The following is a 27,242-nucleotide window of genomic DNA, read 5'->3' on the forward strand; positions in this document are numbered from 1 at the left end:
TGGTTAAGTGGGCTCCTTCCTATGTTTTGCTCTTGGCTTTTCAGGGCTAGATGGTGGAGTGAGTCGGGGTGGCTCATTTTAATGTGTTGCCAGAATTTAAGGGCTCTTTTTTGAATGTTGATTAATAGGGGGTATTGGCCTAATTCTGCCCTGCATGCGTTGTTCGGCGTCCTCCTCTGTAGTCGGAGGATACTTCTGCAGAACTCTGTATGCAGGGCTTCGGTTGGATGTTTATCCCAGCTTGAAAAATCATACCCCAAGCCCCATACCTCACAGCCATACAGTGCTATTGGCTCAATTACAGTTTTAAATATTTTAATCCAGATTCTAATTGGTAGTTCCAATGTAATTGATCTTTTGATGGCACAAAATGCTCTTTTTGCCTTTTCTTTTAGTTCCTCCACAGCCAAGCCAAAGTGTCCTGTTGAAGTTAGGCTTATACCTAAATAGGTATAGTTGTTTGTACGATCAATTTTGATGTTGCCTATTTTAAAGTTGTTTGCATTTCCCTGTAGCCTGGAACGTTTTTGGAAGATAAGTACCTTGGTCTTTTGAGGGTTTATTTTCAGGGCCCATGTCTGGCAGAATTTTGCCAGTACATCCATGTGATGTTGGAGGCCTTCTTTCGTCGGTGACAGCAAAACCAAATCGTCTGCAAAGAGCAAGCACTTGACTTCAGTGTCCTGTAGCATGAGTCCTGGACCTGCAGAGTTCTGCAATGTGTTTGCCAGCTTGTCTATATAGATGTTAAATAGTGTAGGGCTTAAGCTACAGCCCTGTCGTACTCCCCTCCTTTGATGGAAGAAATCAGTCCTGCTACATCCTATTTTAACAACACACTTGCTGCTTGAATACATAGATTTAATTATGTCATACAGTTTGCCTCCCACGCCACTCTGGATGAGTCTATATAATAGGCCTTTATGCCATATGGAGTCAAATGCCTTTTGGAAGTCCACGAAACAAGCAAATATTTTTCCTTTATTTTGGTTTACATGTTTATCAATGAGGGTGTTATGGGTGAAGATGTGGTCTGATGTTCGATGGTCTGGGAGGAATCCAATTTGATTTTTATGCAAGACGTTGTGTTCTGTGAGGTGATCAATTATTCTAGTGTTAATTATGCTGCAGAGCACTTTACCAAGGTTGCTGTTGACACCGATGCCCCTGTAATTGTTTGGGTCCAGCTTGTCACCACTCTTATATATGGGTGTGATAAGTCCTTCATTCCAGGAATCAGGGAAGTAACCAATATCTAATATAAGATTGAAGAGTTTTAGAATAGCCAATTTAAACTTTAAGTCTGAATGTATGAGCATCTTATTCAGGATGCCATCTAAACCACAGGCTTTTCTGGGCTGTAGTTTTTGTAGCTTTTCTCTCTCTCTCTCACACACACTCTAACATATACACAAGCTTGCTCTCTCTCTCTCTCTCTCTCTCTCTCTCTCTCTCTCACACACACACTCTAACATATACACAAGCTTTCTCTCTCTCTGTCTCTCTCTCTCTCTGTCTCTAACACACACATGCAAAAACTTTTTTGTTGGATATCAATGCCAATTTAATTGCATTTCAATTGTAGATGGTTTTATGAAAATAACAAGCTGATTCAGAGACAAGCTTTGATAAGAGAGGAATACATTTAGATTGACTATTAGATTAAGACTCCTTAAGAAGCCATTATCCACCTCACAGACACACCAACACAAACATGCACACACAAACACTGGCAGAGGAGACTGACATTTTGTCTACGGTGCTCACAAAATGCTAATGCATTCATGTACTTTGTTGTAACAATTTCCTCAGTAGTAGGCATTATTGTAACAGTGTGAATGAGTTCTAAATGGATTGGCTCCTCCTTTTGAAATTGTAAAATGGCTACAGATGTCTAATGCGTGTGTGTGTGTGTGTGTGTGTGTGTGTGTGTGTGTGTGTGTGTGTGTGTGTGTGTGTGTGTGCATGTGTGTGTGTGTGTGTGTGTGTGTGTGTGAGAGAGAGTCTTCTTCATGTGTGTGTCCATTGTGTGTGTGTGTGTGTGAGAGAGAGAGAGAGTTCTTCATGTATGTTCCCATTGTGTGTGTGTGTGTGTGTGTGTGTGTGTGTGAGAGAGAGAGAGAGTGTTCTTCATGCGTGTGTCCATTGTGTGTGCTTGTGAGCATGGTTGGCTCTGATCAGCTCAGTAGTGTGACGCAGTAACTCTTGTTCCAGCCTCCTGAAGCTCCTCACCCTTAATCCCATTACTGTGACCTTCTATAACCCTGGGGTCAGCTGTCTGTCTGTCACTGTCTGGAGTGTGTGTATACTGTATGTGTGACTGGACCCTGTGCATGTGTGTGTGTTTGTGCTTTTGTGTGTGTGTGTGTGTGTTTGAGCCCTGTTCATTTAGGATTTAGATGCATGTTGTGAATGGGTGTGTTGTGCACATATCGTGATATGAAGTTTCAGCATGTGGCATTGTCATGACATTCATTAAAGATGTGTGTGTGTGCGTGTGTTTGTGTGTGCATGTGTGTAATGTGCTTTGCAGGAGGAAATATCACGTATGATATATTATCATTAATCATTTACTAGTTGCTCTTTGCCTTAGCTTTACCTCAGAAAATGCTTTCATGTAGCTTTAGCCATTAACCGAGGTTATTGCTTTCAGCGGCGTTGTTCATTAGAAGCAGTTCCGGAAACCCAATGCGCACACAGAGTGGTTTCTAATGTAATTTCTTACAAAGGGAGAGGGAGAGAGAAAGATTGATGTTTGTATGTTTTCTTTCTAGTGAATAAATTCCAGTGACCAATCTGGTGGTCCATCTGTTGTTGTGTAAGGGGGCGACATCCTTGTTGTTCTCCAGCCCATGGAGGTGGAGTGAAGGCACTGGTTATAGTAAATTGGCCACTCTGCTTAAAAGCACTTACAAATAAAAGTGATTACAGCACAAAATAATGTGATGACAGCACTCAGCTGTGGTTCATTAAATGGAGCCAGGCTCCTTCCTGAGAATCACTCCTGACCCTCGTGGCGGGTGGGTGCAGGCTAAAGCACAGAAGTTTCTTGCGCGCTATGAGCTTTCCTGTCCACAATTTTGGACTGTGGTTGGTATACTATATTAGTTCCACACCTTGAATTTCCCCCTGGGGATCAATAAAGTATCTATCTATCTATCTATCTATCTATCTCTATCATCTAGTAATAGTTGTCCTTGTTGATACCTGACTTGAAGGGTAAAGGTCCAAAGCCCAGTGAAACACAATTTAAAGTAGAGGTCTTTTATTTACTAGTTTGTACTGTAAGATATGATGGACTTTAAGATAGAAGTTGAGCTAATGTTGAATGATCTGATAATGATGATGGTAGTAAGTGAGTCCCCCCTCTCTCTCTCTCTTGTTCTCTCTGTTAGTGGAGCTATCTTAAAGAGTAGACCACAGTATCCATAAGGAAACATATGATCACACCATGTACTCTCACTGGACCAATATGGTGGCACCACAGAAAACAAGCAAAAAAAACAAAAAAAAGGAACCATTTCCGTGCCAGACCCTCAGAAATGACATCCAGGGGGAAGCAGTTAACCTCACCCATAATTCACATAGGTTTACCACACTCAACATCCTCCGTCTTTCAGACAAACAACACATCAACACACACACACACACACACACACCAAGAACAAATCCAATTGACCTTGCCTATAAGTGTCACAACTGACATTACGCTAAATGTAATGAGGCATTGAAAGCACTTCCTTGCGCATGCTGCACAATCCCCCCTCATGCTTTATTCAGCAGCTTTTCTGTGTGATGTAGGGTAATACTGTGGAAAAGTGTTCTACAAACTTTGAAGCGTTTACAGGCCCAACTCCATGGGAATGCTAGCAGTCCTTTTTTATGCTAACGTTAGAGAAGGTAGGTTATTACAGTATGCACCAGTCAGCCTGCTGTCTTGATGAATAAGGAAACATGGGGCCTCACGTCTAACATAGTGTCATTTATGGCACATACTGTTCTTTTCAAACAATCCTTATTTCTCCACTCAAAAAGCAAAAAGCATGTGTAGCCCCTAGACAAAATAATAGCACATGCATAAGAAACAAAGCAGGAGAGATCTGCCTGAAACATGTCTTTCTTCTCTTACACGGGGATGATCAAAATTAATATTTCTTTGTCATTTGTTATTATTTTTTTGGTGCTTCATGCTCATTCTTTTCATTAGGTTTGAGGCACTTTACATGAAACTAGTGTTGTACGGTGCACAATTTTTAAAAAAGTATCGAAGAAGTATCGAAATCGCAATTCTTGACTTGGTATCGGTATTGAAACATTAATTTTGGTATCGTGACAACACTACATGAAACTGCTATTTTATTCATTATTATGGATATGAAGGGTTATTTATCATTTTGTCCTTTTACCTTAAAGATGAAGATAATTCAACAACTAATGATGAGGAATTGTAGGGTTTTTGTTTCCGAAGTTAATGTTTTGCATAAAGTACTTATGTACTGTTCTGTGGTGAGTCAGCCAATGATAAACAGGATCATAACTCAACAGAAGCCCCTGCCTTACCCCTGTATTGACCATGGCCTTTTTTAGTGAATAAATTAACTATGTATGATTAATGTGTCTAATGTGAGGAGCTGTGCGGCTTTGGAATCTTCACATCTGCCCTTTGACCTGTAGTTAAATGGAGGAACGGGACAGAAGCCGGTCTCCGTCCCGAAAGACCAGCCGTGTGGAGCAGGTGGTGGGGCGCTGGTTACGGCGCTCACGAGACTCCACCAGCAGGTGAGGCGTCCTAGCAACCACTCAGAGAAGACCTACAGTATGGAGTGAACACAGATGAAAAGTCGAACTAAGACTCTGAATACAGTGAAGTTTACTACTCAGATAGACTTGAAGTATGGCTGCAGTATATAAGACGCTGGTACTAATAACTCAGTTATTCTCAAATTTGTTATTATTGAGTGACACAAAGTTCAGAAGAGGGTTGCTAACTAAACCCTGCTAACAAAGGAGAGCATATTACCAGAGAAATCAGTACTGTACCATGTGGATTGATATGAGCCAGGCTCAACATCCATCCCTCCAGTCAGTCACAAAGTAGCTCTGCTCTTCGGTCAGTGAGGGCCAGGAAGAATGTTTCTATAAGCGTTCTATAGACACGGTCATGTGATAGCTTATGTTATGCATCCATCAAACTAAATCAAAGTATCATCCCACACCCACATTGATGTTTTTGTTGTCAAGAGGTTTTGAAAATAATTCTCGGACACTGTCACATTATGTCAAGAAGTCTCTCTGTAAATGTGTCTGTACTTAAGTGTGTTGGTGATGTCTCTGTAAATGTGTCTGTACTTAAAGGAACCGTATGTAAGAAAAATATTTCAACTAATCATAAAATGGCCCTGAAATGTCACTAGACATTAAGAAATCATGTTAATTTCAAATACTTATATCACTGACAACAGTAGTCCAGCCAGGATATTGTCATTTAAAAAGTGAAGTTGCAGCCCTCAACTGTTGTTGATGTTGTGTTTTGTCATGTCATGTTGTGTTCTGGCCTGATGCGCCACCCTCCACCTATCTACTAATCACGAAGTCAGTAGTGTTTCGCCATCCGCGTGTGCAACCTCGAGTCAGGGGGGAGGGGGAGGGGATACACCGCTCTTCAGTATTTTGAAAGTGATTGCAGTACCAGTTTTGGCCACAATCTTACATATGGTTCCTTTAAGTGTGTTGGTGATGTCTCTGTAAATGTGTCTGTACTTAAGTGTGTTGGTGATGTCTCTGTAAATCTGTCTGTACTTAAGTGTGTTGGTGATGTCTCTGTAAATCTGTCTGTACTTAAGTGTGTTGGTGATGTCTCTGTAAATCTGTCTGTACTTAAGTGTGTTGGTGATGTCTCTGCCTCTGGCTGCCATAGAGAGCGTGTTTTGGAGGAGAGTCGTGTTGTTGACAACGGCTCATCAGAGCAGAGGAGTTTCCCTATCAGGGCGACAGTGCAGCTGCCCCGAGACCCCAACCTCCAATCACATGGCTTCACCGTGACCACAGACATGCCCCTACTGGTGCACGAGGTCATCCCAGGTAATGCCCACACACACACGCACGCATGCACGCACGCACGCACGCACGCACGCACGCACGCACGCACACACACACACAAAAGACTAGTAATTTTGAAATGTTTGCACCCTGCTCTTTTCTGCTGTCATTAACTATGACTACATATTTGACAGGAGAAAAATGTCTCCATTTATTGTGTCCTTGAATCAGTCAACCATCAGCATTAGCCAGTTGGCAAGCAAGTAAATGTGATCAATGGGCCTAGAACCTGACCTTCAACTCATAAGAGATGTTGAACAGTTAATGAAAGAAAAGAAAGAATAAGGCAAAATGAGCTATGTTACGGAAATCCTTAACAATGAAGCACATTTAATGGCAGGATTAAATTGAATCAGCTAACAAAAACAGTAGCCTATAGTTCGAATACAAATAAATGACCCATCTGTGGGGTCTCGGAGTTGGATGCTGCCTCTCTGGGTTGTGCGTCTCAGTCAGTGCAGCACTGGTTTGAGTTCAGGACCCTGCTCATGCTGTCCGTCAGCCTCACACTAGGATCACTGTCCTCGGGTTGGTCATCTATGGGCAACAGGTCTGAACTCCAGGGGTCTAGCTGCTGGTAGCTGATGAGCCTGTAGTTGGGAGGGTGGCTAACCTGCCGTATTTTATGAGCAAGAGCCCGAAGTGTTAGGGGAGCCACCGCTGCATCCAGTCCCAGGATGTCTTGGATCTGAGGGCCGACCTGGGAAAGGTCCACTGTGACAGACTTGCGATGGAGTCTGGCTCCGTACCTGCGGCCCCCACCACCTCTTGTCTTAGACCTTGTCCTCTTGGCTGGGGAGATGTGCTGGAGCCAGCAGTGTGCACTGTACAGAACTTCCAGACCTGCCAGACCTGCACAAGCACCAACTGTCACCTCCATGGTCTGCTTAGGAGGCTTCAGACACAGTAAGCTTTGGGAGATTTGCAGGAGGTTATATGGATGCTGGAGCAGCAGACAGCTCTTACAATCTTGGAGACAGTTGGCATGGCTCTGAAAAATGCAGAAACAATCATGTAGAGAGAAGGCACTCAATGTTGTCCTGAGCAGATTATCATAGCAACATTACATCTGGTGTAATCTTTGGGATTTTAATCCCTTCTAAGGTTCTAAAATAGAACACACCCATCTGCTGAAGACAGACCCTGTGAACCCTTTGTGATGTAATGGCAGTAGCCAGACAGACCATTGATTTGTGTGCATCTCTGCGTTGAGTTGTTGGCTTTCCCTGGCCCATTATGATGCTGTTTGAGGGAGAAAATGCTGTACTGAGTTGTGAGAGAAGAACAAAGTGGTGATTGCCATCCAAGGGAGATAAAAATGGAAATCAATATTGCAGCTGAAGAATAGCTGTTTTCCCATAGAGGAAAATGTGACTCTTGTGTTTTACCTCACCGCTCCTTCAGGGGAAAAAACACTGTTTTCCAGAAAATGTAATGGAAAAGCAGAAGGTATTGAAACAGCTCGGTTTGTTCTGACAGAAAAAGTGGAAATATTATGGTGCCATCTCCTCTACAGTGTGCTGCAATTGGTCTCTGGTGGATAGTGAGTGAGTGAGTGAGTGTGCTGGCTGGAGGTTGGCACACGTGAGCCGTGCTCCTCTTGTAAGGCAGACAAGAAGGATGGCTCTCCAGGAAGTGGAGCGTAATGCCATCTGTTTTCACTACCCACATTTAGCACACCATACACACAGTCACACACACACTCTCACTCTCCCACACATACACATACGCGTAGACTCTCACACACCCCGCATACTACACACCCCTCGCTCCACACACACACACACACACAAACTCACACATGTTCTACAAACATTGTCACTTCAAAATACTTTATGCATGTGCACAGTTATACATCCACATATACTGTAATTAGCGCATGGCTACCCAAGTAATCAGAGCTGTGTGTTTTATGTGAGTAAATTACCGCTGTGATTGTTGAATTCTATGAATTATCATGCATTATATTTGTATGAAAAAAAAGATTGTGGTGCAGTGGTGAAACTCAGCCCAAATCCGTATTGGAAGCAGCTCAGAGTAAGAGTGGAGACAGTGATCTTCATCAGACCTGCCTGAGGGAGCTCTGAGCTGAAGCACTGCGAGGCAGCTAAGGGAGCTCTGAGCTGAAGCGCTGTGAGGCAGCTAAGAGAGCTCTGAGCTGAAGCACTGCGAGGCAGCTGTTCTTTCCATTGTGGGGGAAAGGGCAGTTTAGCTAGAGAGTGATTATAAGGTCTTCAGACAGCTCAGTTGGCCAGGACAGGACCTCCCCTAAACCTGCAGAATCCCTCACACACACACACACACTCGCGCACACACACACACACACACACACACACACACACACACACACACACACACACACACACACACACACACACATACTGTACCTTCACACACACAAATGGAGAGAGACAGGAAGATTATTTGGCTCATTCCAGTCTGCGACTTGGATTGATGCTTTCACTGTTACCGTTTATACATTGCTAATAAGCTCTAGGCAAGCCCAGTCACAACCCTTAATGCCATTAAAGTAGCGGAAACACCTTTCTCAGAGTTGCCAATCAGGTCACAAGTAACGACATTCACTTCTCATGGTCCTGTCTCTGCATAATGTACGGTAGATGAGTGAGGGGCGATGTTGATCTCCTGTGATGCTGTTGTAGGAGGCCCGGCCGATGGGAAGCTCATGCCTGGAGATCAGCCTCTCAAGATCAACAATGTAGCAGTTGATGACCTCTCTGCAGAGCAAGCTGCTGACCTCATCAGGTGCGTATGTGCTTCTGTCCTGCTATACTCCATGCATAACATGCTAGACTGAGGAGAGTCAGTGGTTCATGATGTAGAATTTGTTTGTGAATTTGTATGTGTTTGTCTTGCAGGGAGTGCGAGGAGACCTTAACAATCACAGTCCTCAGGATTACAGTGGTGAGTACGCTCAAGCACAACTACTGGGCTTGTGTGGCCTCTCAGAAGGATTGTAATGGATCTGTGTGTGGTGGTGGTGTGGCCCTGGCCCTGGCATGCCTGCTGTGCCCACACACTGGCTATGTCTAATAGTCTCTCCAATAGTCTCCTGCTGTACCCACACACTGGCTCTGTCTAATAGTCTCTCCAATAGTCTCCTGCTGTGACCACACACTGGCTCTGTCTAATAGTCTCTCCAATAGTCTCCTGCCACTCTGCTCCTGTGCTGCTGCTCTGCTCCATCGTCTTAGTTTAGGGCTGTCACTCTGTGAGTTATTATAATAGGGTGTGGTTAATGTTTAGCATTATCGGGCTTTAGGAATTATGATATTGTAGGTGTTTCTTACTGATCCACTTTACATCCAAGATGATCCATTTTCAAGATGCAACATCTCTAGATTTGGAGTAATACATTAAATGGACTTTATCTATCAATGATGTCTAACATTGCTTAATCTGCTACATTTACATTTAGAGTAATAGACCAAATGGACTTTCTCTATCAAGGGTGTACACTTGTCCTTAATGCGTCTTAATCTGCTACATGTAAATTGTAGGGGCCGAAGTCATCGTTTATAACTCCGGAGAAGAGAGCCCAGCTGAGGTCCAACCCAGTGAAGGTGCGCTTTGCAGAGGAGGTGGTGGTCAACGGCCACTCTCAGGTGGGTTCCTGCCCGTCATCCTCACTGTCTTTCATATATTTTCAATCTATGACATTTTTTTTTTGTTGGGGGTAGGATGTGGTTTTAAATGTAAGTGTTAAATGTGTCTGGGTAGGTGACCTACATATTCTATTGTTCACAAATGACAACCTCACATTTGCCACTAACAACAATCAAGCGGACATTCCTTCCTCCATTATGTTTTTAACCACCGGCCGCCACTGAGGTGTATGTTATAAGAGGTGGGATGGTTACATATCTGGTATGATAATGCATTAATCCTATTTAGTGTCAGAAAGTTCAAATAGTCCAGTATAGGAAATGGAATTGTCCAGGGGGATTAGGAGTTGTCATAGGGCAAGTGGTGGGTCGCTAGGCTGTACGGGCCAGGAATCCAGGCAGGGGGGACAGTAATAGGCGATGATAGGGCAGTCGTAAGGATGGGACTTCAGGTGAGATGAGGGTCAAACACACGGATGGCTGATGACGGTATACCTCACAAGTGAGGTAAGGAGGAAGAAAGAGAGATGTAGAGTGGGTTAATATTACTATAAATCAAAATGGTTAATATCAATAAGTACAGTATATCAATGGTACTATGTAGTGTTATACCATAGTGAGAATAGGCAAGAGAGGGAGAGTTGAGAGAGGGATGGGGAGAGAGGAGAGATGGGGGGTTGTATGGCGTGGCACATGAAAAGTCCTTGGCAGCACTATGCTATAGCAGCATAACTAAATGTCAAAATGTTAGGTGGTGCAACCGTCCGAGCAAATAAACACTATGTGAAAAGTATTAAATATAGAATTTAAAAGGAAAGGAAATTAAAAATAAACATGGGGGCATAATTATTTTTTTATTTTATTTACTAGTTTATTTAAGTAGTTTAGTTTATTAGCTCTTAAAATGTTTGGAAAATTGAAAATAACTTTTGTCCGGAAATTTGCATATCTGATGTCAGGGCGGTGCAACCGCAATCATAGAATGTTTATTTTGAATTGAAGAGGGAACAAAGTAAACAGGATATTGCCTTATCAAGAGGATCCCAAGTGACCTTTACTGATGAGTGAAGTTTGTAAATCTCTCTCAAATATTGATAAAAAATAGCTACTTTCTCTTCATAGTTGGACTTGTACAGTTTACATGTCAGGTGGTATAACCAATGTCAAACTAAGAAAATGTTATTTTAATATAAAACTCTTTATTGTATTGGAAAATTGAAAGGATGGACTTGCTAGCAAAGTCAAAAGGTTATATAGGTGTCCAAGAAGATGCCTGTATAATTTGAAATTAGTAGCAAAAGTCTGGTGGTGCAACTGCATTGTCAGATGGTGCAATTAGGTAAAATATTCATTTAAACCAAGAAATAGTAGATTATATATTATATAAGTGAAGAAATGGTTGAAAAATGTGTTGTAACTAATTATTCTATTAAACGATATACTTTTTTAATGTGTAGATTAATTTGTATTTATTCACATGTTAAATGTAAAGTTGGACATTGGAAAACTAAATGAACATATAAGTTACTTTCAATATCAAGGTCAACTACAAAATAATAATGTGTTAAGCACTGTAGACACTCTACAGTTTTTTTGGGTGGTGAAATTGCAAATACAGTCTAAAATGTATTAAAACCCTTGTAAATGTTGCACAGTCATTAAGACATGTTGAAACACAGTCTTCCAACTTCAAAAAAATGCATTCTGTCCATTTTTAAAGATTAAAACACATTTTTAAGAGCCTTATTTGTCAATGACCCGAATATGGAGAGATGAGCGAGAGAGCGAGAGACAGAGAAACTAGTCAATTTATATTTTTCCACGTTGTAAAACTGTTCAGGATCATGTTACCTTGTCAATCAAGGTTGTATTTTCATTGAGTTCAATACTGTGAATACTGAAATGGTAAACTAAAACATACCCCTTCTGTGCATAGATCTATGTCTGTGTCTGTGTGTGCATGTGTTTCTCTGTGTGAGAGAGATACAGAGAGAGAGAGAGACAGAAAGACAGAGTGTGAGTATGTGTGTGTTGAATAGAGACGCTGGTTGCTGATAAAAGGACCCTCATTAACCTATACGTCTCTATTATAATTGAACTCTGGTGTGGATAGGAGATTGCAGTACATGCACAGAAGCAAAGGTCTAAAACTTTAGTTTTTGAATTAGCTTGTGTACTGATTACTTCTTATTGTGCAATTCTCTTTGCCTTTGCATTTCCAGGGCAACTCCTTGCTTTTCTTGCCAAATGTTCTGAAGGTTTACCTGGAGAACGGCCAGACCAAGGCCTTCAAGTTTGAGCCCAAGACCAGAGTCAAGGTATCTGCTGTCGGCTAAATGTGATGCTGACGTGAAGTACATAGGTTCATAGTACAGTTGTACAGTGATGTACTTTGGTATTGGTCGGCTCAGTTGTTGATAATTGTCCTGAATGTTGCCTTCTTCAGGACATTGTGATGACTCTGAAGGAGAAGCTGTCAATCACGCGCATCGAGCACTTCTCCTTGCTGCTGGAACAACAATACAGCATCACCAAACTACTGCTGCTTCACGAGGATGAGCTCATACAGCAGGTAAGGCTCCTCACACAGGGATAACATCAAATGGACACACTCACACGGACACACATCACATGGGGGTCTCACACACACCCACACATTCTCACACGTAGACACACATGTCCTGTAAATGATCCAGTCCTGTACTGATGCCATGTATTGCAATGAGAGTGTGTGGTGGCTTGTGTTTCTGTAGGTGGTGGAGAAGAAGGAGACTCATGACTATAGGTGTTTGTTCAGAGTTTGTTTCATGCCCAGAGACCCCCAGGACCTCCTGGATGAAGACCCAGTGGCCTTTGAATACCTCTATCTACAGGTGTGTGTATGTGTGTGTGTGTGGGGGGGTTCCCGCATTCCCCATTACAGATATCTAGTTATTAGCTTTACTGCTTGTTTGAGTAGTTGTGGTTAGCCTAACTTTGTTTATTCAATGCCCATTTATTCATCTCCCACTCTAAAAAAGTAAAAGATTCTTGAACGCTCTGCGGCTGCTCTGAAATCTTGTCGGTATATTGTACCATCCATTATATACAAGGATACAAGGATACAAGGAAGTTTATTGTCACATGCATATAGTTACTGGAAGTAAGAAATGCAGTGAAATTATGTCTGGTGTCAGCCTATTTGTGCATTAATGGGGGTAAAAGTGCAGTAGAAGAGGGGTTAGTAGATTAAGTGGCAAGGGCTGCATAAAAAAGGTGGGGAGGATTGGGATTGGGTGGGGGGCACCAACAAGGAGCACCCAAGAGCAACAGGGTGTGCTGTACTATATTCCATATAGTAGGTCATGGAATTTCAGTTTTTTTTGTCAGGGAAAGTCAGGGGAACGTCATGGAATTTCACATTTGACTTAGAGTGGGAACTCTGACTGTATGTCAGCAGTATGTTGGTATAATATATTGTACCTCTTAACCCTCTGAATGTGTCTGTAGGTATTTATGTGTTTGTGGTTTGTATATGTGCGTGTGTGCGTGCGTGTGTGTGTAGTGTGTGAGTGATGTGTTGCAGGAGAGGTTTGCAGTGGAGATGAAGTGCAACACTGCTCTCCGCTTGGCAGCACTGCACATACAGGAGAGACTGGCTAGCACTGGACAATCCCCAAAAACACACCTGAAGACCATTACGTGAGAACACACACACACACACACACACACACACAGGCATTTTCAAACTCCTGAAATTGAATGATTTGAAAGTGCTGTCCTCCCCATTTTCATCTTAAAACTCTGAATTGACATTTTAATGTGAACAGCATAATCTGCAAACATCTGAAAACGATGATGTAGAAACCCAAGTTCACTTTCTGACTGGGCCTTGCTGTCTTTGGTAGCATCTGTAGTGCAGTTAAATCCTGCATTTCACAAGGCTGTGTGAATGGTCATATGATGAATGGCCACATTTCAGGGACGCTTCAGAATTGCAAATGTGCGTCTGGATGGAGATCGTATTAGTTTTAAAGCTGTGTTTTAAAACAAAATGGGATAGTGTGGATGTATACACACATACACACACACAAACATACACATGTTTATGTGCTGAATGTTGTTATTATGTGTGTGCTGTGGAGTTGTGCGTCAATGATCTGTTGTCTGTTTGATGTTGCTGTTGTGGTGTGTGTGTTGCTGTTGCTGTTGTGTTGTGGTGGTGACCTGGGTTGGTGTGTGGATAGGAGGGAGTGGGGCATTGAGAGTTTTGTCTCCAACACCCTGCTGAAGAACATGAGGGAGAAGGACCTGAGGAAGGCCATCAGCTACCACATGAAGAAGTGCATCTACCTGGAGCCCAAACAAAAGGTGACAAACGGAGAGAGAGAAATTTTCACTTTTAAAGAAAACATTACATATCAGTGATGTTCACACTGGCTAGCACTCCCTGTGTGCGAGTAACAAGTGTGGCTGAACCCACCTCCATTCATCAAGTCTCCCCTTAAAGTTCTCTAAACCTCCTTCCTAGTTTGTATGCATTGTTGTGTACTGTACTCAGACTTCGAGCGCAATATTCACTGCCTCCATGAACATTGATTGTGCAAGTAGTGTCGTAACATTTTCCCACTCCGACTCCAGTCATGTAAAGCCCTGTGATTTCCGATCCCACTACCCTTCTGGCTCTAGCTGATATCCGTCAACCAGGCCAGGCTGAACTACCTGTACGAGATGGCAGAGCTCAAATCTTACGGAGGGAAGTCTTTCAGTGCCACGATGTTGGTGAGAGCTGGATTCTTCATGTACTGCATTTAGTGCAAGTCATATGAAAATGGCTGAGATTTTGTTGGTCAGCACAGGAATCAAAGTCTGTGAATGTGTCATGTTACCACAACGATAAAACCAAAGAAGAGGCTTGTGGTGTCCCTCCCCAGCTACAGGACAGAGAGTCGATGGTCAGCCTTCTGGTGGGGCTCCAGTATGGCGTGAGCCAGGTGGTCAACCACAAGCTGAGTGTCATCAACACACTGACGGAGTTCAGCAGCATCACCAGAGTGGAGCTTATTCCTGAGTCCGAGCGTGTCAGCCTGGTGAAGATCTACCTGCAGGACATCAAGGTAGCACGCGCACACAGACACACACGCACACAGACACACACATACACACAAACACACCACACATACACACACACCAATGCAGTGAGGACACATCCTCACACACTCTCAGCATTGCAGTTGAACAGATGTTCAGTGGATGTGTTTTGTCTGTAGCCCATCACCCTTCTGCTGGAGTCGGTGGCAGCCAAAGACTTGTCTTGTCTGGTGGCTGGATACTGCAGAGCTTTGGTCAACCCCAACATCTGTGTGTTTCCATGGAATGCCCATCGCAAGAGCCCTCGCATATCAACAGAGGAAGGTACGTATTGAACACACACACACACAAACCATATTAACATTGAGACATTAACCACTGCTGCATTTATAATTCTGAACCCATTTCCAGCACGCAGACAAGTGCATACATGCTATACACACTCATATCCACACACATCATTATACTAGTCCACACCTCCCCAGCTGTATGAAACATAATGTGACTTTATGTCTATCTATGTGTGTGTGTGTGTGTGTGTGTGTGTGTGTGTGTGTAGGTTACGTGTCTCATTGTGGAAGTGATTCTGATGATTCGGACACTGACGTGGACGCTTTGCTGGCCCACGTGGCCAGCGCCACCCGGAGCAGCAAGCAGACGGCAGACGGGTCCAGCTCTGAGCAGACGGCGAGCCGAGAGGGAGGAGAGGAGGAGGAGGAGGAGGAGGAGACGAGCCAGAGCCCACAGCAGGAGGAGACAGAGGAGCACACAGAGCAAGAGGAGGGGGGAGGGGAGGAGCAGGACATGGAAACAGAACCCACAGAGGGGGTGAGTGAGAAGATGGAGGAGCAGAGGACTAGAGAGGTGGTTGGGGGTGTGGAGGGGGCTGATGGGGATGCGCAGGAGGTGGAAGTGGAGGGTGGAGCAGAGGGACAGACGGAGGGGGGCGGAGGAGAGGAGCAGCGCTGCTACATCATGCTGGAGGAGCCCGCCTCCGAGGCGTCCGACTCCGGCCGGACAGACTCCCGCTTTCTGGCCAGCCTGTCCAGCGACTCCATGGATGCTCTGGAGGAGGACGACCTCCTGACCCTCTGCTCCACCCTTCGGCCATGCCACCTCAGCGTAGGCCACGCCCACAACAACCCGCCGCTGTCGCCACGGACACCGCACACTGCCACCGATCTCTACGGCGTCGGCGAGGGCGACCCCTTCCTGTGTTACGCGGCCCTGTCCAACATGGTGGACTGTCTGCCCAGCCCTCCTGAGGCGAGCGAGGATGAGGAGGAGGAAGAGCGGAGCCTGAGTTACCGAGGCCTGGACCTCTCGAAACTAACCCCCTTGTCTGCAAAAGGGGGCTGCGTGTTCACGTTCGAGCAGTGTGATGCACGCCATTACTACAACATCTGCTCCAACGTGACCCCCGACAGTGCCAGGAGTCTGCCACGAGCCCTGCCAGACAGACCGGAGGAAGAGGAGGAGGAGGAGGAGGAGGAAGAGGAGGTGGCGGAGATGGAGCCCGTGCCCATCCTCCAGCCTCCGCCAGGCTTCGGAGACAGCAGCTCCGATGACGAGTTCTTTGATGCGCAGGAGAGACTCACCTCCCCAGAACAGCCGTCGTCAGCCAACATGACCAGAGGTGAGGTCACATACTGCACATTAGCTCACTTACTGGAACTTATTAATTAGCCTGTGGTTTCTGCACAGTGAAAGACCATGGTCAAGATCATAGAAAGTATTTATGGGAGTGAAATATGGGCATCTACATGCAACATTTTGGGAAATTAGCTTATTCACCATCTCCCCCTGAGTTAGATAAGATAATGCATACCCTTCTCATCTCTGTCTGTGCAGTAACTCAGTCTGAAGCACCCACCGTTAGCATAGCTCATTGAAGTAAGCAGTTCCAACTAGCATATCCCCCAAAAGTGACAAAAGCACCAGAATTTTGTTAAAAACAGACAAAAAGGTAAAAGTCTGGTAAATTGTGATAAAATATTAGGCCTAGGCCTACTCATTTCATTCTTTATGCACGCGCATAATTAAGGCAGCTAACTGACGGCATAGTAATTACATTACTTTTGTAACGTGTTACACCCAACACTGATTACAACATGTACACATTTCAGTGTAAAATGCACAGCAATTTTCTAAGCATATACAAGCTTGGAACTACATTCTCATTCAGGCGAAGCACTGCTACTGCAGCTTTTCAGGTGCTGCGTGCAAATCACTTTTCCTGAATGAGAAAATAGTTACATGTTCGCATATTTCTAGCCTGTATGTTGTTAGTATATAAGTAAGGAATTATAAGGAAATAAGGAAAAAAGTTGGAGTTTTTTTTATGACTTTTGGGTGCTATAGGCTAGTTGGAACTGCCCACCTCAGTGAACTATAGTGATTAAGCTAATTTCCCCAAAATATTGATGTGTTCCTTTAAGTGATGACTTCTAAATCAGTTGTCTTTGCTGTATTTACAAAAGAATTGTAAAATTATTAAATAATAAGTTGTATGTGTGTAATTTGCATTAGTCAATTAGCCAATGATGGCAAATTACGAGCTGTAGTTTAATGGCACTGCTAATGTCACTGATGCTGATGTCACACTGAATGTTGCTGATGTCACATCACACCCTGCTGTCTTCATCTATTTGCTATTATTGTGGTCTTTTCACACAGTGGAGGTTCTCATGTACCATTTGGCAAAAAAGCGTAAGGTGTGCTGGAGGCTTGCACAGGGAGGACTAAAATCATTTGAACTACTATATTGATGTTTGATTGATGAATTGAAATACAATGATATTTCCTTTGCACAAGGTATTCCCCAACATTGCATTCATGGCATTCTAATAATCATTTGTATTGAACAGAGAATTCGACAGAATCCAGCGCCATGAAGCGGACCCTGAGCCTCAGTGACATCGGCATCTGTGTGAGCGAATCCGGCAGAGAGGGGGGAGGGGAGTGCAGCGAGGAGGCTGAGCTGGAGGACAGAGACAGCGCCCTCTCCTGGACCAGGAGGAAGTCTGGAAAGCAGCGGCGCTCCTATCTGGAGACAGACTACACGTCACTGGTGTCCTATCCGGAACAGAACCACAGGCCCAAGAACCACTATGATGCCCTGATCTCAGCCAGCGGCCAAGAGCCAGCAGAGGACCTGAGCCAGGCGCCCTGCCCCACGGTGTCACCTCTGACCAGCACTGAGCCCGAGCCCGCTCAGCTGGAGAACAAGCCCATCACCAGCTTCTGCAGCCGGCCACTGACCAACGCCCTGGCGGAGCCGCGAGGTCACCACCGCCGGCACCTGTCCACTCAGGTGGAGATGGAGGTGGAGCCAGATGCCATGGAGACGAAAGCCGTCACCGAGCTGCTGGCGTCCTCCATCAGTGCCGTGAGGCGGAGTGCCACCCTCCCAGCGGCAGACCTGAGGGCCAGCAGGAGAGGCGAGGTGGCATCGGCAGAGGGTTTGCTGGACAGGTTGTCGGAGGGGGCATTCGCTGGCCACCTCTTCTTCAGGCGAACCGCTGAGGTTCCCCTAGAGGAGGGGGAGGGGGAGGGGGAGGGCCACTGTTCTTTGCCTAGGCCTCGCTCCTTCACCGTGGGTCACGTGGACTCCCCCACCACCCGGCACTCACCCGTCATCCCCACCATATCCTACACCCCCAGCCCTGATGAGGAGGAGGAAGCGGGGTCAATTGGGGAAGCAGCCCAAGTCAGCAATAGCCCCAGCCTGACCGAGGCCTTCAGGAGGGGGCTATCAGTGAGCCGTGAGAGCCTGACTCACGCTGGAGAGGCAGACGAGCTGGACAGCAACTACTCATTTCAGGAGCCACCCAAGTCCTCGATGGAGCCCACCTCCGGCTTCCTGCTGAGTCCCTGCTCCTCGGGCAGCATGATCGGCCGCCTGTCGGCGTCCACGCTGCGGGGCAAGATCCAGAGCCTGCCCCTCTACCTGTCCCGCTCGCAGGAGGCCCTGAGCGAGAACCGCCCGGATAGCGGCACCCCTCAGAGGAGGAGGTTCTCCGAGGCCAGCCGCTGCCGGAGAGCGGACAGGTCGCCGTGCACACAGCTGGGCTGGGAGGAAGGTGCTCCAGAGGTCACGGAGGTTAAAGTGGTGACCATAGTGTCTGAGGAGGTGACCGAGGTGATCGAGGAGATGGTGGAGGTCAGCCACCGCAGTCCAGGGGCCCAACAACGAGCCGAGACCAAAGTTGACTCGTTCCCCATGAGTTCAGAGCAGGAAACCCTCTCTGCCACGAGGGCTGAGCAACCGGTCAGCACAGGTCCGCCCTCGGTGGTGGTGACCACCCAGAACCTGCCCAACACAGGCCCCCACATGGGCAACCACACACACACCCACCCTGCCCTCACGGGCTGCGGCCTCTTCAGAAACTGTGAGTCCCAGCCCACGGACACTCAACCCCAGGCCCTGCCCAGTCCCTGCCCCCATGGGAAACCCGAGCTGGGCTGCCGCAGTGCGCTGGCGCTGGGTTGTGAGGTGCTGCTGGACACCGCCCAGGCCCCTCTGGAGGTGTGCGACTGCCAGGCCGTCTACACCAACTGCTTCAGTGGAGTCTTGGATGGGAGCAGCTTCGACGATGAGCTGACCGTCTACGAGTTCTCCTGCCGCACAAAGCCGGACACTCTTGTGGTCAGTCCGGTGTCAGCTATCCCTCAACCACTGTCATCCTCCCCATTCTCCCCCTCATCCTCCTCCTCTTCCTCCTCTCCTCTTCCTTCTTTCCCCTGCCCAATTCTGCCCCCCTCTTCCTCCACTGAGCTCAGTCCTCTTCTCTCCCCTTTCGAACCGGTCAACTGCTTCCTGTCTGACCCAGAAGAGGAGGCCATCGCCACTTTGCTGGCCCGCCGCTATCCGTCGCCGCCCGCGGGCTTCGCTGCGCTGCAGCGGGACACAGAGACGCTCCTTTCCGTGCTAGCGGGCGCGGCCAAATCTCGGAGCGAGTGCGAGAGCCCGGAGCACCACCGGGACTCGTGCGCGGCCCACTTCTCCGAGAACAAGCGGCGGCTGCACGAGGAGGCGCGGGGTCTGCTGGCGGGCTGCCAGCGTGTGGTGCGCGCCGGCCAGACGGCCGAGGACACCCTGCAGGCGCTGGCGCTCAGCTTCCGCGCGCTGGTGCAGCTGGCCTCCGTCTGCCTGTGCTTCTCCAGCTGCCCGCGTTGCCGTCAGCGGCACGGCCAAGCGCTAGCGGGGCTGGCCGACGTGGCGCGGACCTACCGGGAGTTCGCCCGCACCGCCGAGTGCGTGGGCAGCGCGGCAGCGGCCACGGGCAAGCGCAGCAGCTGCCACGACCTCAGCATCAAGCTGCTGGCACGCCAGTGCACCGCCCTCACCACCTCCGTCTTCTGCCTCACGCAGCTCTTCCGCACACTCACCGCACTCTGACCTTTAACCCCACGACCTGAGCTGCCCTCTGATCTCCACTCAAGAATCCATGAGCAGAGCAAACCCCTCTCAGTGGCCATGCCATCCACACCTGTGGCAGGGCCGTCACTCCATGGCGAAGCACTTTGAGTCAACGATGCTGGAGACAAAGAAAGCTTTTTCTGAGGTTGAGGATTAAGGGCGTTTGAGAACTCTTGTTCTTCAGGAAGGTGGGGGTCTGTTTGGACGTCTTAATGCTGGCTTTCAGTATTGGCTACGTGGAACAGAGGAGAAGATGGTTCCTCTTGAGCCTGTAGGGGGAAGGGGAAGGACCACACTCTTCAACCCCCTCCCAATGATTTCCTGCCTAGAGACTATAGTGAATGTGCTTTACACCTGTTGTGCCCAAGCACAGGTTTACAAACAGTGAGCATGCATACACACACACACACACCAAAGACAGATCAAATGCATGGCTACCAAGCAGGCCATGAGTGCAGTATTACACACTCAGTGACAATGACAACTGAAAGCATACAGTACCTGCTCGTCCTAGAATATTCATGTTTATGTGTTAGTTCTCATATTCGAATGTATTCATTTATTCATGAGTTTGCTTCACAGAGATTACATTCCCAGTCTCATCAACAACTATTGTTCTGTGAACAGATGCTGAGAGATGCACAGATGCTTTGGGTCATTCCAAACACACATTTTTAAGCATAATTTAGAATAACACATACTTATCGTAATGATTTGATTATGATGTTATTTTTCATATGGTTCTGAACACAAGTTTGAATAACTGTTTACAACTGTTTATCTAAACTTGTGTAATTTTGTTATTTATACTGGCATAATGGTACCAAAGGTCATGGTTGGGCTTGTGTAAATATGACCTGGAGGCAGACTGAAGCATACCCACTGAACCTGGAATGCGTTTGATTCAAGTCCATGTTATGCAGAATCACTTCAGTGCTAACCTGACTCTCGCCAGATGAATTTCGTTCCGCCCAGCTCCACTCACATCCATCTGGGATCGGTTCCATTGAGAGTGATTTCGGCACCAGATTGTATGGTAGAGCCAATCAGGATGCAGGGCGGGAGTTTCATAGATGTGACGTAGCATAGAAGCGACTGTGAGACTGTTCTCAGCGTCACGGGTTGGCTTCGATGTGAGTGGTTGAAGTAGCACGTCAATAGATGACGGACAAGTGGCTTATCCAATCATATGCAAGGATTTTTTGATAAGGCCCAGCCTTCTGAAGCACCACTCCAATGGATCGATCCCAGATGGATGAGTGGAGCTAGGCAGAACGAAATTCATCTGGCGAGAGTCAGGTTACTTCAGTGCTGCTTCGCTATGGAAATGGAGGCCGAATGGTGTCCACCGACGGGACTTGGGAAGTCCCTGAGTTATGTAATGTGCATCTATCATATGAAAGGGCTCAGGCCTCAGAGATGATTCACCTGGTCAAGAAACTGGAAAACACCATTGATGTTATTTAATTTATGTATTTAATTTTAGGGGTATCAATGGAAAATGTGACGCCCTCTATTCCCAACACTGACAGAGCACATGATAAACATTCATCTTTTGAATCATTTACATAAGAACACCTTTGACTGCCTTCACCCAAAAAGACACTGCCCACCAAAAACAATACACTGATCAAGATCACCTGCCACTGTCCATTTCTCTTTCTTTCTCTCGCTCTGTCTCTGCATGTCCATCAAAGCTGCTGGAGGTACAACCGTGTTTTACAGGAAGACTAGTGACACCACAAGCCACTCCAAACCCACCTTGCTGGTGGACATGAACCAGTGCTGCTTTGAGAGAACTACATTTGTATTTCAACTGCATCACTTTCCTGGGGTGACATAAATGACACTGCTTGAGTATGTTCAGTATATTTATGTTATTTAAATACAGGCAAGGCTGAGCGGCTGTGCACAGAATTGTTATCAGGCATGTGGGAAAGCCATGTAATGTCTGCAGTGTTGTCTCCTTGTGTGCGTATGAATGAAGGGATGGATGTACAGTATGAATGATGAGCAGTTAATGCTTGACAATGGTATACTCACACTATTAAAAGAACTTTTGAATGAGTTGTCTGCAGATGAGTAGTGCTTTGTCTATTAATCCATGCACAATAAGTATTGTTGAGTCCTTCCACTTGGAGGAAGTTTTCATACTAATGTGAGGGCTATGCTGATGTTTCTAAACAGAAGCAATTTCTTCACTCATGTGCAGCGTTAAGGAAATAGGTCCACAGAATTCCGTATCAACAGGAAGGAGTTTATTCCAGTTGTCCTATGTAGTAATCACCACAGTACATAAAAAGAACTGATTGTTATTTCTCAAAACTAATACGCTACACTATGGTAAGAAAACTGTGTTGCTCTGTACTTGTAAAGCCCTCAAATGAAATAACAGCATTAAACGAACAATAACAAAGGTGCGTTCTAAGAACGTGGCTGCATGCGGTGTGATGGACTTGTAGTTATAGGCCTACTGTTTGAATAATAATAATAATAATATCATTACAGAATTTAGAACAATACAATTACTTAAGATTAGTTAGCTGGTTATACATGTATTATAGCCTGGGTGTTCCCATGCTGCCTTGCGCGCAATTTGATTCACGCTGCTAAGGCAGCCTGGGAACTACTGCCCTAATTTTTGCCTCAGATAGGGAACTTTTGATCCTGTGAGGGATCCTTGCTTTTGATCCTGTGAGGGAAATTTGGTCTCTGCATTTATCCCAATCCGTGAATTAGTAAAACACACACAGCACACAGTGAACACACAGTGAGGTGAAGCACACACTAATCCCGACGCAGTGAGCTGCCTGCTACAGCAGCACTCGGGCAGTGAGGGGTTAGGTGCCTTGCTCAAGGGCACCTCAGCCGTTCCTTCTGGTCGGGGTTCGAACCGGCAACCCTCCGGAAGTGCTAACCAGTAAGCCACGGCTGCCCCTTATAAGCATAAAACACCAAAGGCCTGATCATCCTTGCAGTCATGTCTCTGTTAGCACTCTGTTGTCAGTGCTCTCTGGTGGTCAAATGAGAATATTGCATCTTCACAGCCTATTCCAGAGCAAGATATTATATAGGCTTCTCGTCTGTGATGTGTTTACATTCATTTTCAGTGCAGTTTTACAGAATGTTAAAAATATAAGAACTGACACGCTTTTATAATCTCTCTCTCTCTCTCTCTCTTTCTCTGTCTTACACACAGCGAGAGATACATAAATGAGCAGTGTAAGGAGGGTTACTTTCAAAGCGTATTCCGTTACAGAATACATACATGCCCAAAAATGTAATTTGTAAAGTATTCCGTTACGTTACTCAATCTGAGTAACGTATTCTGAATACTTAGATTACTTCCGCATTGAATTGCAGTGTAGGAATGCGGCCATCAAATCCTTCTTAGGCCTACTAAACAGGGCCCACTTACCCGATAACGACGGAGACACGCTCTTAAGAGGGTTTTCTACGATTCATCTTACGATCGTTCGTTTGGTTTTTCCGACTATTTCCCGAACATGCTCGTAGCGTGAACGCGCATGCACTGCTTTTAAGAGGAGCTGTCCACGTTAATACTTCTGAAATATCCTCTGATTTGACGGTGATGTCAGGTGACTGCACGTCACAGCTATAGGCCTACCATTTAAACTTCGGATCTACACATTAATTCACATCAATACGAAAATAGAAACACTTTGACATCTGCATGTAAGCATCCCAAGTAGGTTATATACCACACAGAGACATAAATAATTGTAATTATTTTAAGATTAGATTGTTGCACCATGCAATATTTTTTCAAGGTGCCACTTAAGAACACGCTTGAAGATAAGAAAGAAGTCGAGTAAGAAAGAGAGGAAATGTGTAGGCTTAGATTTTGATGCAGTAGGCTACAGACTAAACCACATGTTGCTTTCTCTGCTTTTTTTACCTCATAGGCCTAATAAAAATATTCACTTAGCAAAGATAATGTCAAACTATTCTGGCAACGCCTCGTTTCATAACTTGATTGCATTTTTGTCCGCTTTTCATCACATTATTATGACCATTAAATCTAGGCTATTTTGCACGCTAAAATCTGATTCATCACAGGTAAACACAATAAAGAATGGGAACGTAAATTGGATTATGTATTCTAAGTTGTAATTCCTCTGTATGTCCTGTTGGTGACCTCAGTGAGAAGTACTGTTAAGACGCTCTTAGCCGGTAACGAGTACTCTGGAGCACTCGTAGATCTACGAGTGTTTTCACGATGCTCTTAAGCTACGATGGTTTCGGGAAACAGTCGGCAAATCTTAAGACGTTCGTAAGAGGGACTTTACGACGCTCTTCTTAAGATGCTTTCGGGGAAGTGGGCCCAGGCCTGTTCTGGTGTTCTTCTGTTCCAAATGGCTGAAGTGTTAGGCCCACATAGGAGAATGTAAAGTCAACTAAGCTACCTGAACGCAAATGACCATGTAAATGTAAACACTATAGGCTACTCAGGGCTCTCAAAATGAATGTGATCGCGTAATGACAATCAAAAACCGCACGTTAAAATATGCTAGGCCTACTCGCAAGAATAATTCTTCAGAGGCTGCACCATATAATATATTTTAAAACTTAAATGTAGATCTAATTAGAAAAAATAATCCATAAAGCTATGTTAAGTTAGAATAAAAAACTTAGAATGCAGTGCCTATTTTAGAGATTGGTTTTTATTGTAGGTCTAAATCAACACGTGAACTAGGCTTTGTTTATTGATTAGCAAACTGTGTAACCGATTGGCCGAAGTAGCCTGAGCTATTAATACTTGGGAAAATATCCTTTGAACAGACATCAGGAACCACGATCAGTGAGGAACAGGAGTTACCTCCACTTACTTTACTCCTAATTTGCTGTGCAAACAGTCATTTTAGGGTCTCCCATGACGCATCCATAATGCGCGCTGCGTTTTGAGGCTAGTGCAAGACGGCGGGGCTTGGATTTAAACATGGAAACAATTTCATTGATTGCTTTCAGGAGCTTCTGGGAAATGGAGTTGCCTTAATTTATTTAGAGAGTGAATAAACTTATGAAACAGAGAAGTATCGTCATGTAATCCATTGATTTCAACAATGTAACTGTTTTCTAAATACCAACTATTTAACTTGTAACTGTATCGGAATACAGTTCATAATTTGTATTCTGAATACGTAACGCCAGTACATGTATTCCGTTACTCCCCAACACTGTAAATGAGAGTATCCTGTTTTCAATGAGACAGATGCCCTTTTGTTACAGTTCACCAGTCATTCCAAAGGTAAATATTTACCAAAGCCTGTATGAGTAAATTTAAGGTGCATTAGTTCAGATGAGAAATGTGTTGCAATGACAATACAGTTGGAAAATATAGGAAGCTCCTTTGCAAGATCTTTGTTCATCCATGATGCTCTTTTTTACACTGCATTGAGATTAATTACAGTGCCTGTTCTTCCTGGGCTTCTTATTATTACAGTGCATGAAAATGCACTGCACTGTTCTTCCTAGGCTTCGTCTTCTTATCTACTAACACAGCTAATACAGCTTAGACGTAGAACGTAGAAACTTCATTCAAACTATGTTACATAGGTCTTTCTTAGGACATGTGTGCTTTGTACTTTTCATCTTCGTAACTTTTATACTTTTTAAACTATTAATTAAAAACTATTCTAAATTTCCCCATAGACTTAACATTGGGCTGATGACATCACAATAGGGTCATTAAGCAATTAGAATCCTGGCCAGGCCACCTGCACCAACTGTCAGTTTCTCAGGATTTAAGCATACAATCTCATTCTCTAAGACTACAGGGACCGTATTCACAAAGCCTTCTTAAGACAAAAATACTTCTTAAGTGGTGCTTTCTTCTTATCTTTAACCCTTACAAGCCCGTACATTCTAATTTCGTTAAAATTTTAACGATGACCAATCATTTAATATCTCTGTCCAATGACTGATTTTATTTCTGAAATCTTCCCCGTAATGCTGACAACATAAGCTTCAATTTGATATGATTGGTTAAGGGAAAATGTTTTGGATACTTGAAGATCAGTCGTTAAAAAAAAAAAAACGTTTTACTTCAGTCATATATATTGATATGGACAGCCAGATGCCACCTGCACTTCGTTGGAGTTTACAACACACAGCTTGATAAACTGAGGTAATATATGTTTTTACATTGGTTGTAGTTATGGTTAATCTTAATTTGTAGTCCTAAAATCATGTTATTTGACAGAAATATGCTTTCTCATCAACGTCAACATTATGGCATAGCGGGGGCTAAGTGTATCGTCATGTAACTTTAGCTAGCTACATTACTCTGAACTGCTTGCAGTACTCTCGTTTGCTTTTGATGTCAGTTATTTTTATTTGACAATTTCATTTAAAAACCTGTTAGTATATAACCTGTAAGTAAGTTTGTTTTCTAGTACCAATTTGCTTGTTAGGAAAGCATTATTGGCAAGTCAGTATAACGTTAGCACATCAAAGCTGGATAAATCAATGGGCGCTGCGTTTGTTTGCGTCGGTTCTACATGAAATAAGTTGAGCGATATTTGTTCTCCTCTCAATCTGTAGTTGTAGAAAACAAGATGTGAAATCACATATTCTGTCAGAAATGTAGTGCTAATTAACTTATTGCCTGTCCTCGAGTTGTTACCTCGCTAGGCAGTTTGTAGTGAACTGATTTAGCTTGCTAACTTCTAAATGACAAGACGTGCTTGTCTCAACATTTTCTAAAATGACATGACTTGATAGCTTTTCTAGTCCTCTCAATATGTAGTTATAGAAAACATGATGTGAAATCACATAATTATGTCAGAAATTACATTATTGGATTTTCAGCAGTTAGTTACTAGGTGAAATGTAATCTGTCTTTATCTTGATGCCAGCCAGGCAATCAACACACACATACATCTGTAGTTTTGATTTTATTTTGTAAATTAATAAAGGTATTACATTTGTATGATTTTACTGTTGTTTCAGATGGAGGATAAAAAGACCTACACAGACCTCGTTGCAGGCCTGAAGAGGTAGCT

At 44.8% G+C, this 27,242-nt stretch overlaps 1 protein-coding gene across 1 annotated transcript in view; it reads left to right on the top strand.

Moving 5' to 3' along the window:
* The window catches only part of LOC125306011 (FERM and PDZ domain-containing protein 1), a 30,367-nt gene extending 9,098 nt beyond the window's left edge, over positions 1 to 21,269 (top strand). The window contains exons 2-16 of the mRNA XM_048261146.1: positions 4,675 to 4,779; positions 5,918 to 6,081; positions 8,763 to 8,865; positions 8,979 to 9,024; positions 9,621 to 9,725; positions 11,948 to 12,043; positions 12,172 to 12,297; positions 12,479 to 12,598; positions 13,270 to 13,406; positions 13,952 to 14,075; positions 14,394 to 14,486; positions 14,639 to 14,821; positions 14,975 to 15,119; positions 15,355 to 16,431; positions 17,663 to 21,269. Coding sequence (XP_048117103.1) covers positions 4,679 to 4,779; positions 5,918 to 6,081; positions 8,763 to 8,865; positions 8,979 to 9,024; positions 9,621 to 9,725; positions 11,948 to 12,043; positions 12,172 to 12,297; positions 12,479 to 12,598; positions 13,270 to 13,406; positions 13,952 to 14,075; positions 14,394 to 14,486; positions 14,639 to 14,821; positions 14,975 to 15,119; positions 15,355 to 16,431; positions 17,663 to 20,196 — 5,154 coding nt within the window. The 5' untranslated portion in view covers positions 4,675 to 4,678 and the 3' untranslated portion in view covers positions 20,197 to 21,269. The remainder of the gene's footprint in view (positions 1 to 4,674; positions 4,780 to 5,917; positions 6,082 to 8,762; positions 8,866 to 8,978; positions 9,025 to 9,620; positions 9,726 to 11,947; positions 12,044 to 12,171; positions 12,298 to 12,478; positions 12,599 to 13,269; positions 13,407 to 13,951; positions 14,076 to 14,393; positions 14,487 to 14,638; positions 14,822 to 14,974; positions 15,120 to 15,354; positions 16,432 to 17,662) is intronic.
* Positions 21,270 to 27,242: the final 5,973 nt, after the last annotated feature.

The sequence above is a fragment of the Alosa alosa genome, chromosome 1 (assembly GCF_017589495.1).
Source record: "Alosa alosa isolate M-15738 ecotype Scorff River chromosome 1, AALO_Geno_1.1, whole genome shotgun sequence".
NCBI classification, from domain to species: domain Eukaryota; kingdom Metazoa; phylum Chordata; class Actinopteri; order Clupeiformes; family Clupeidae; genus Alosa; species Alosa alosa.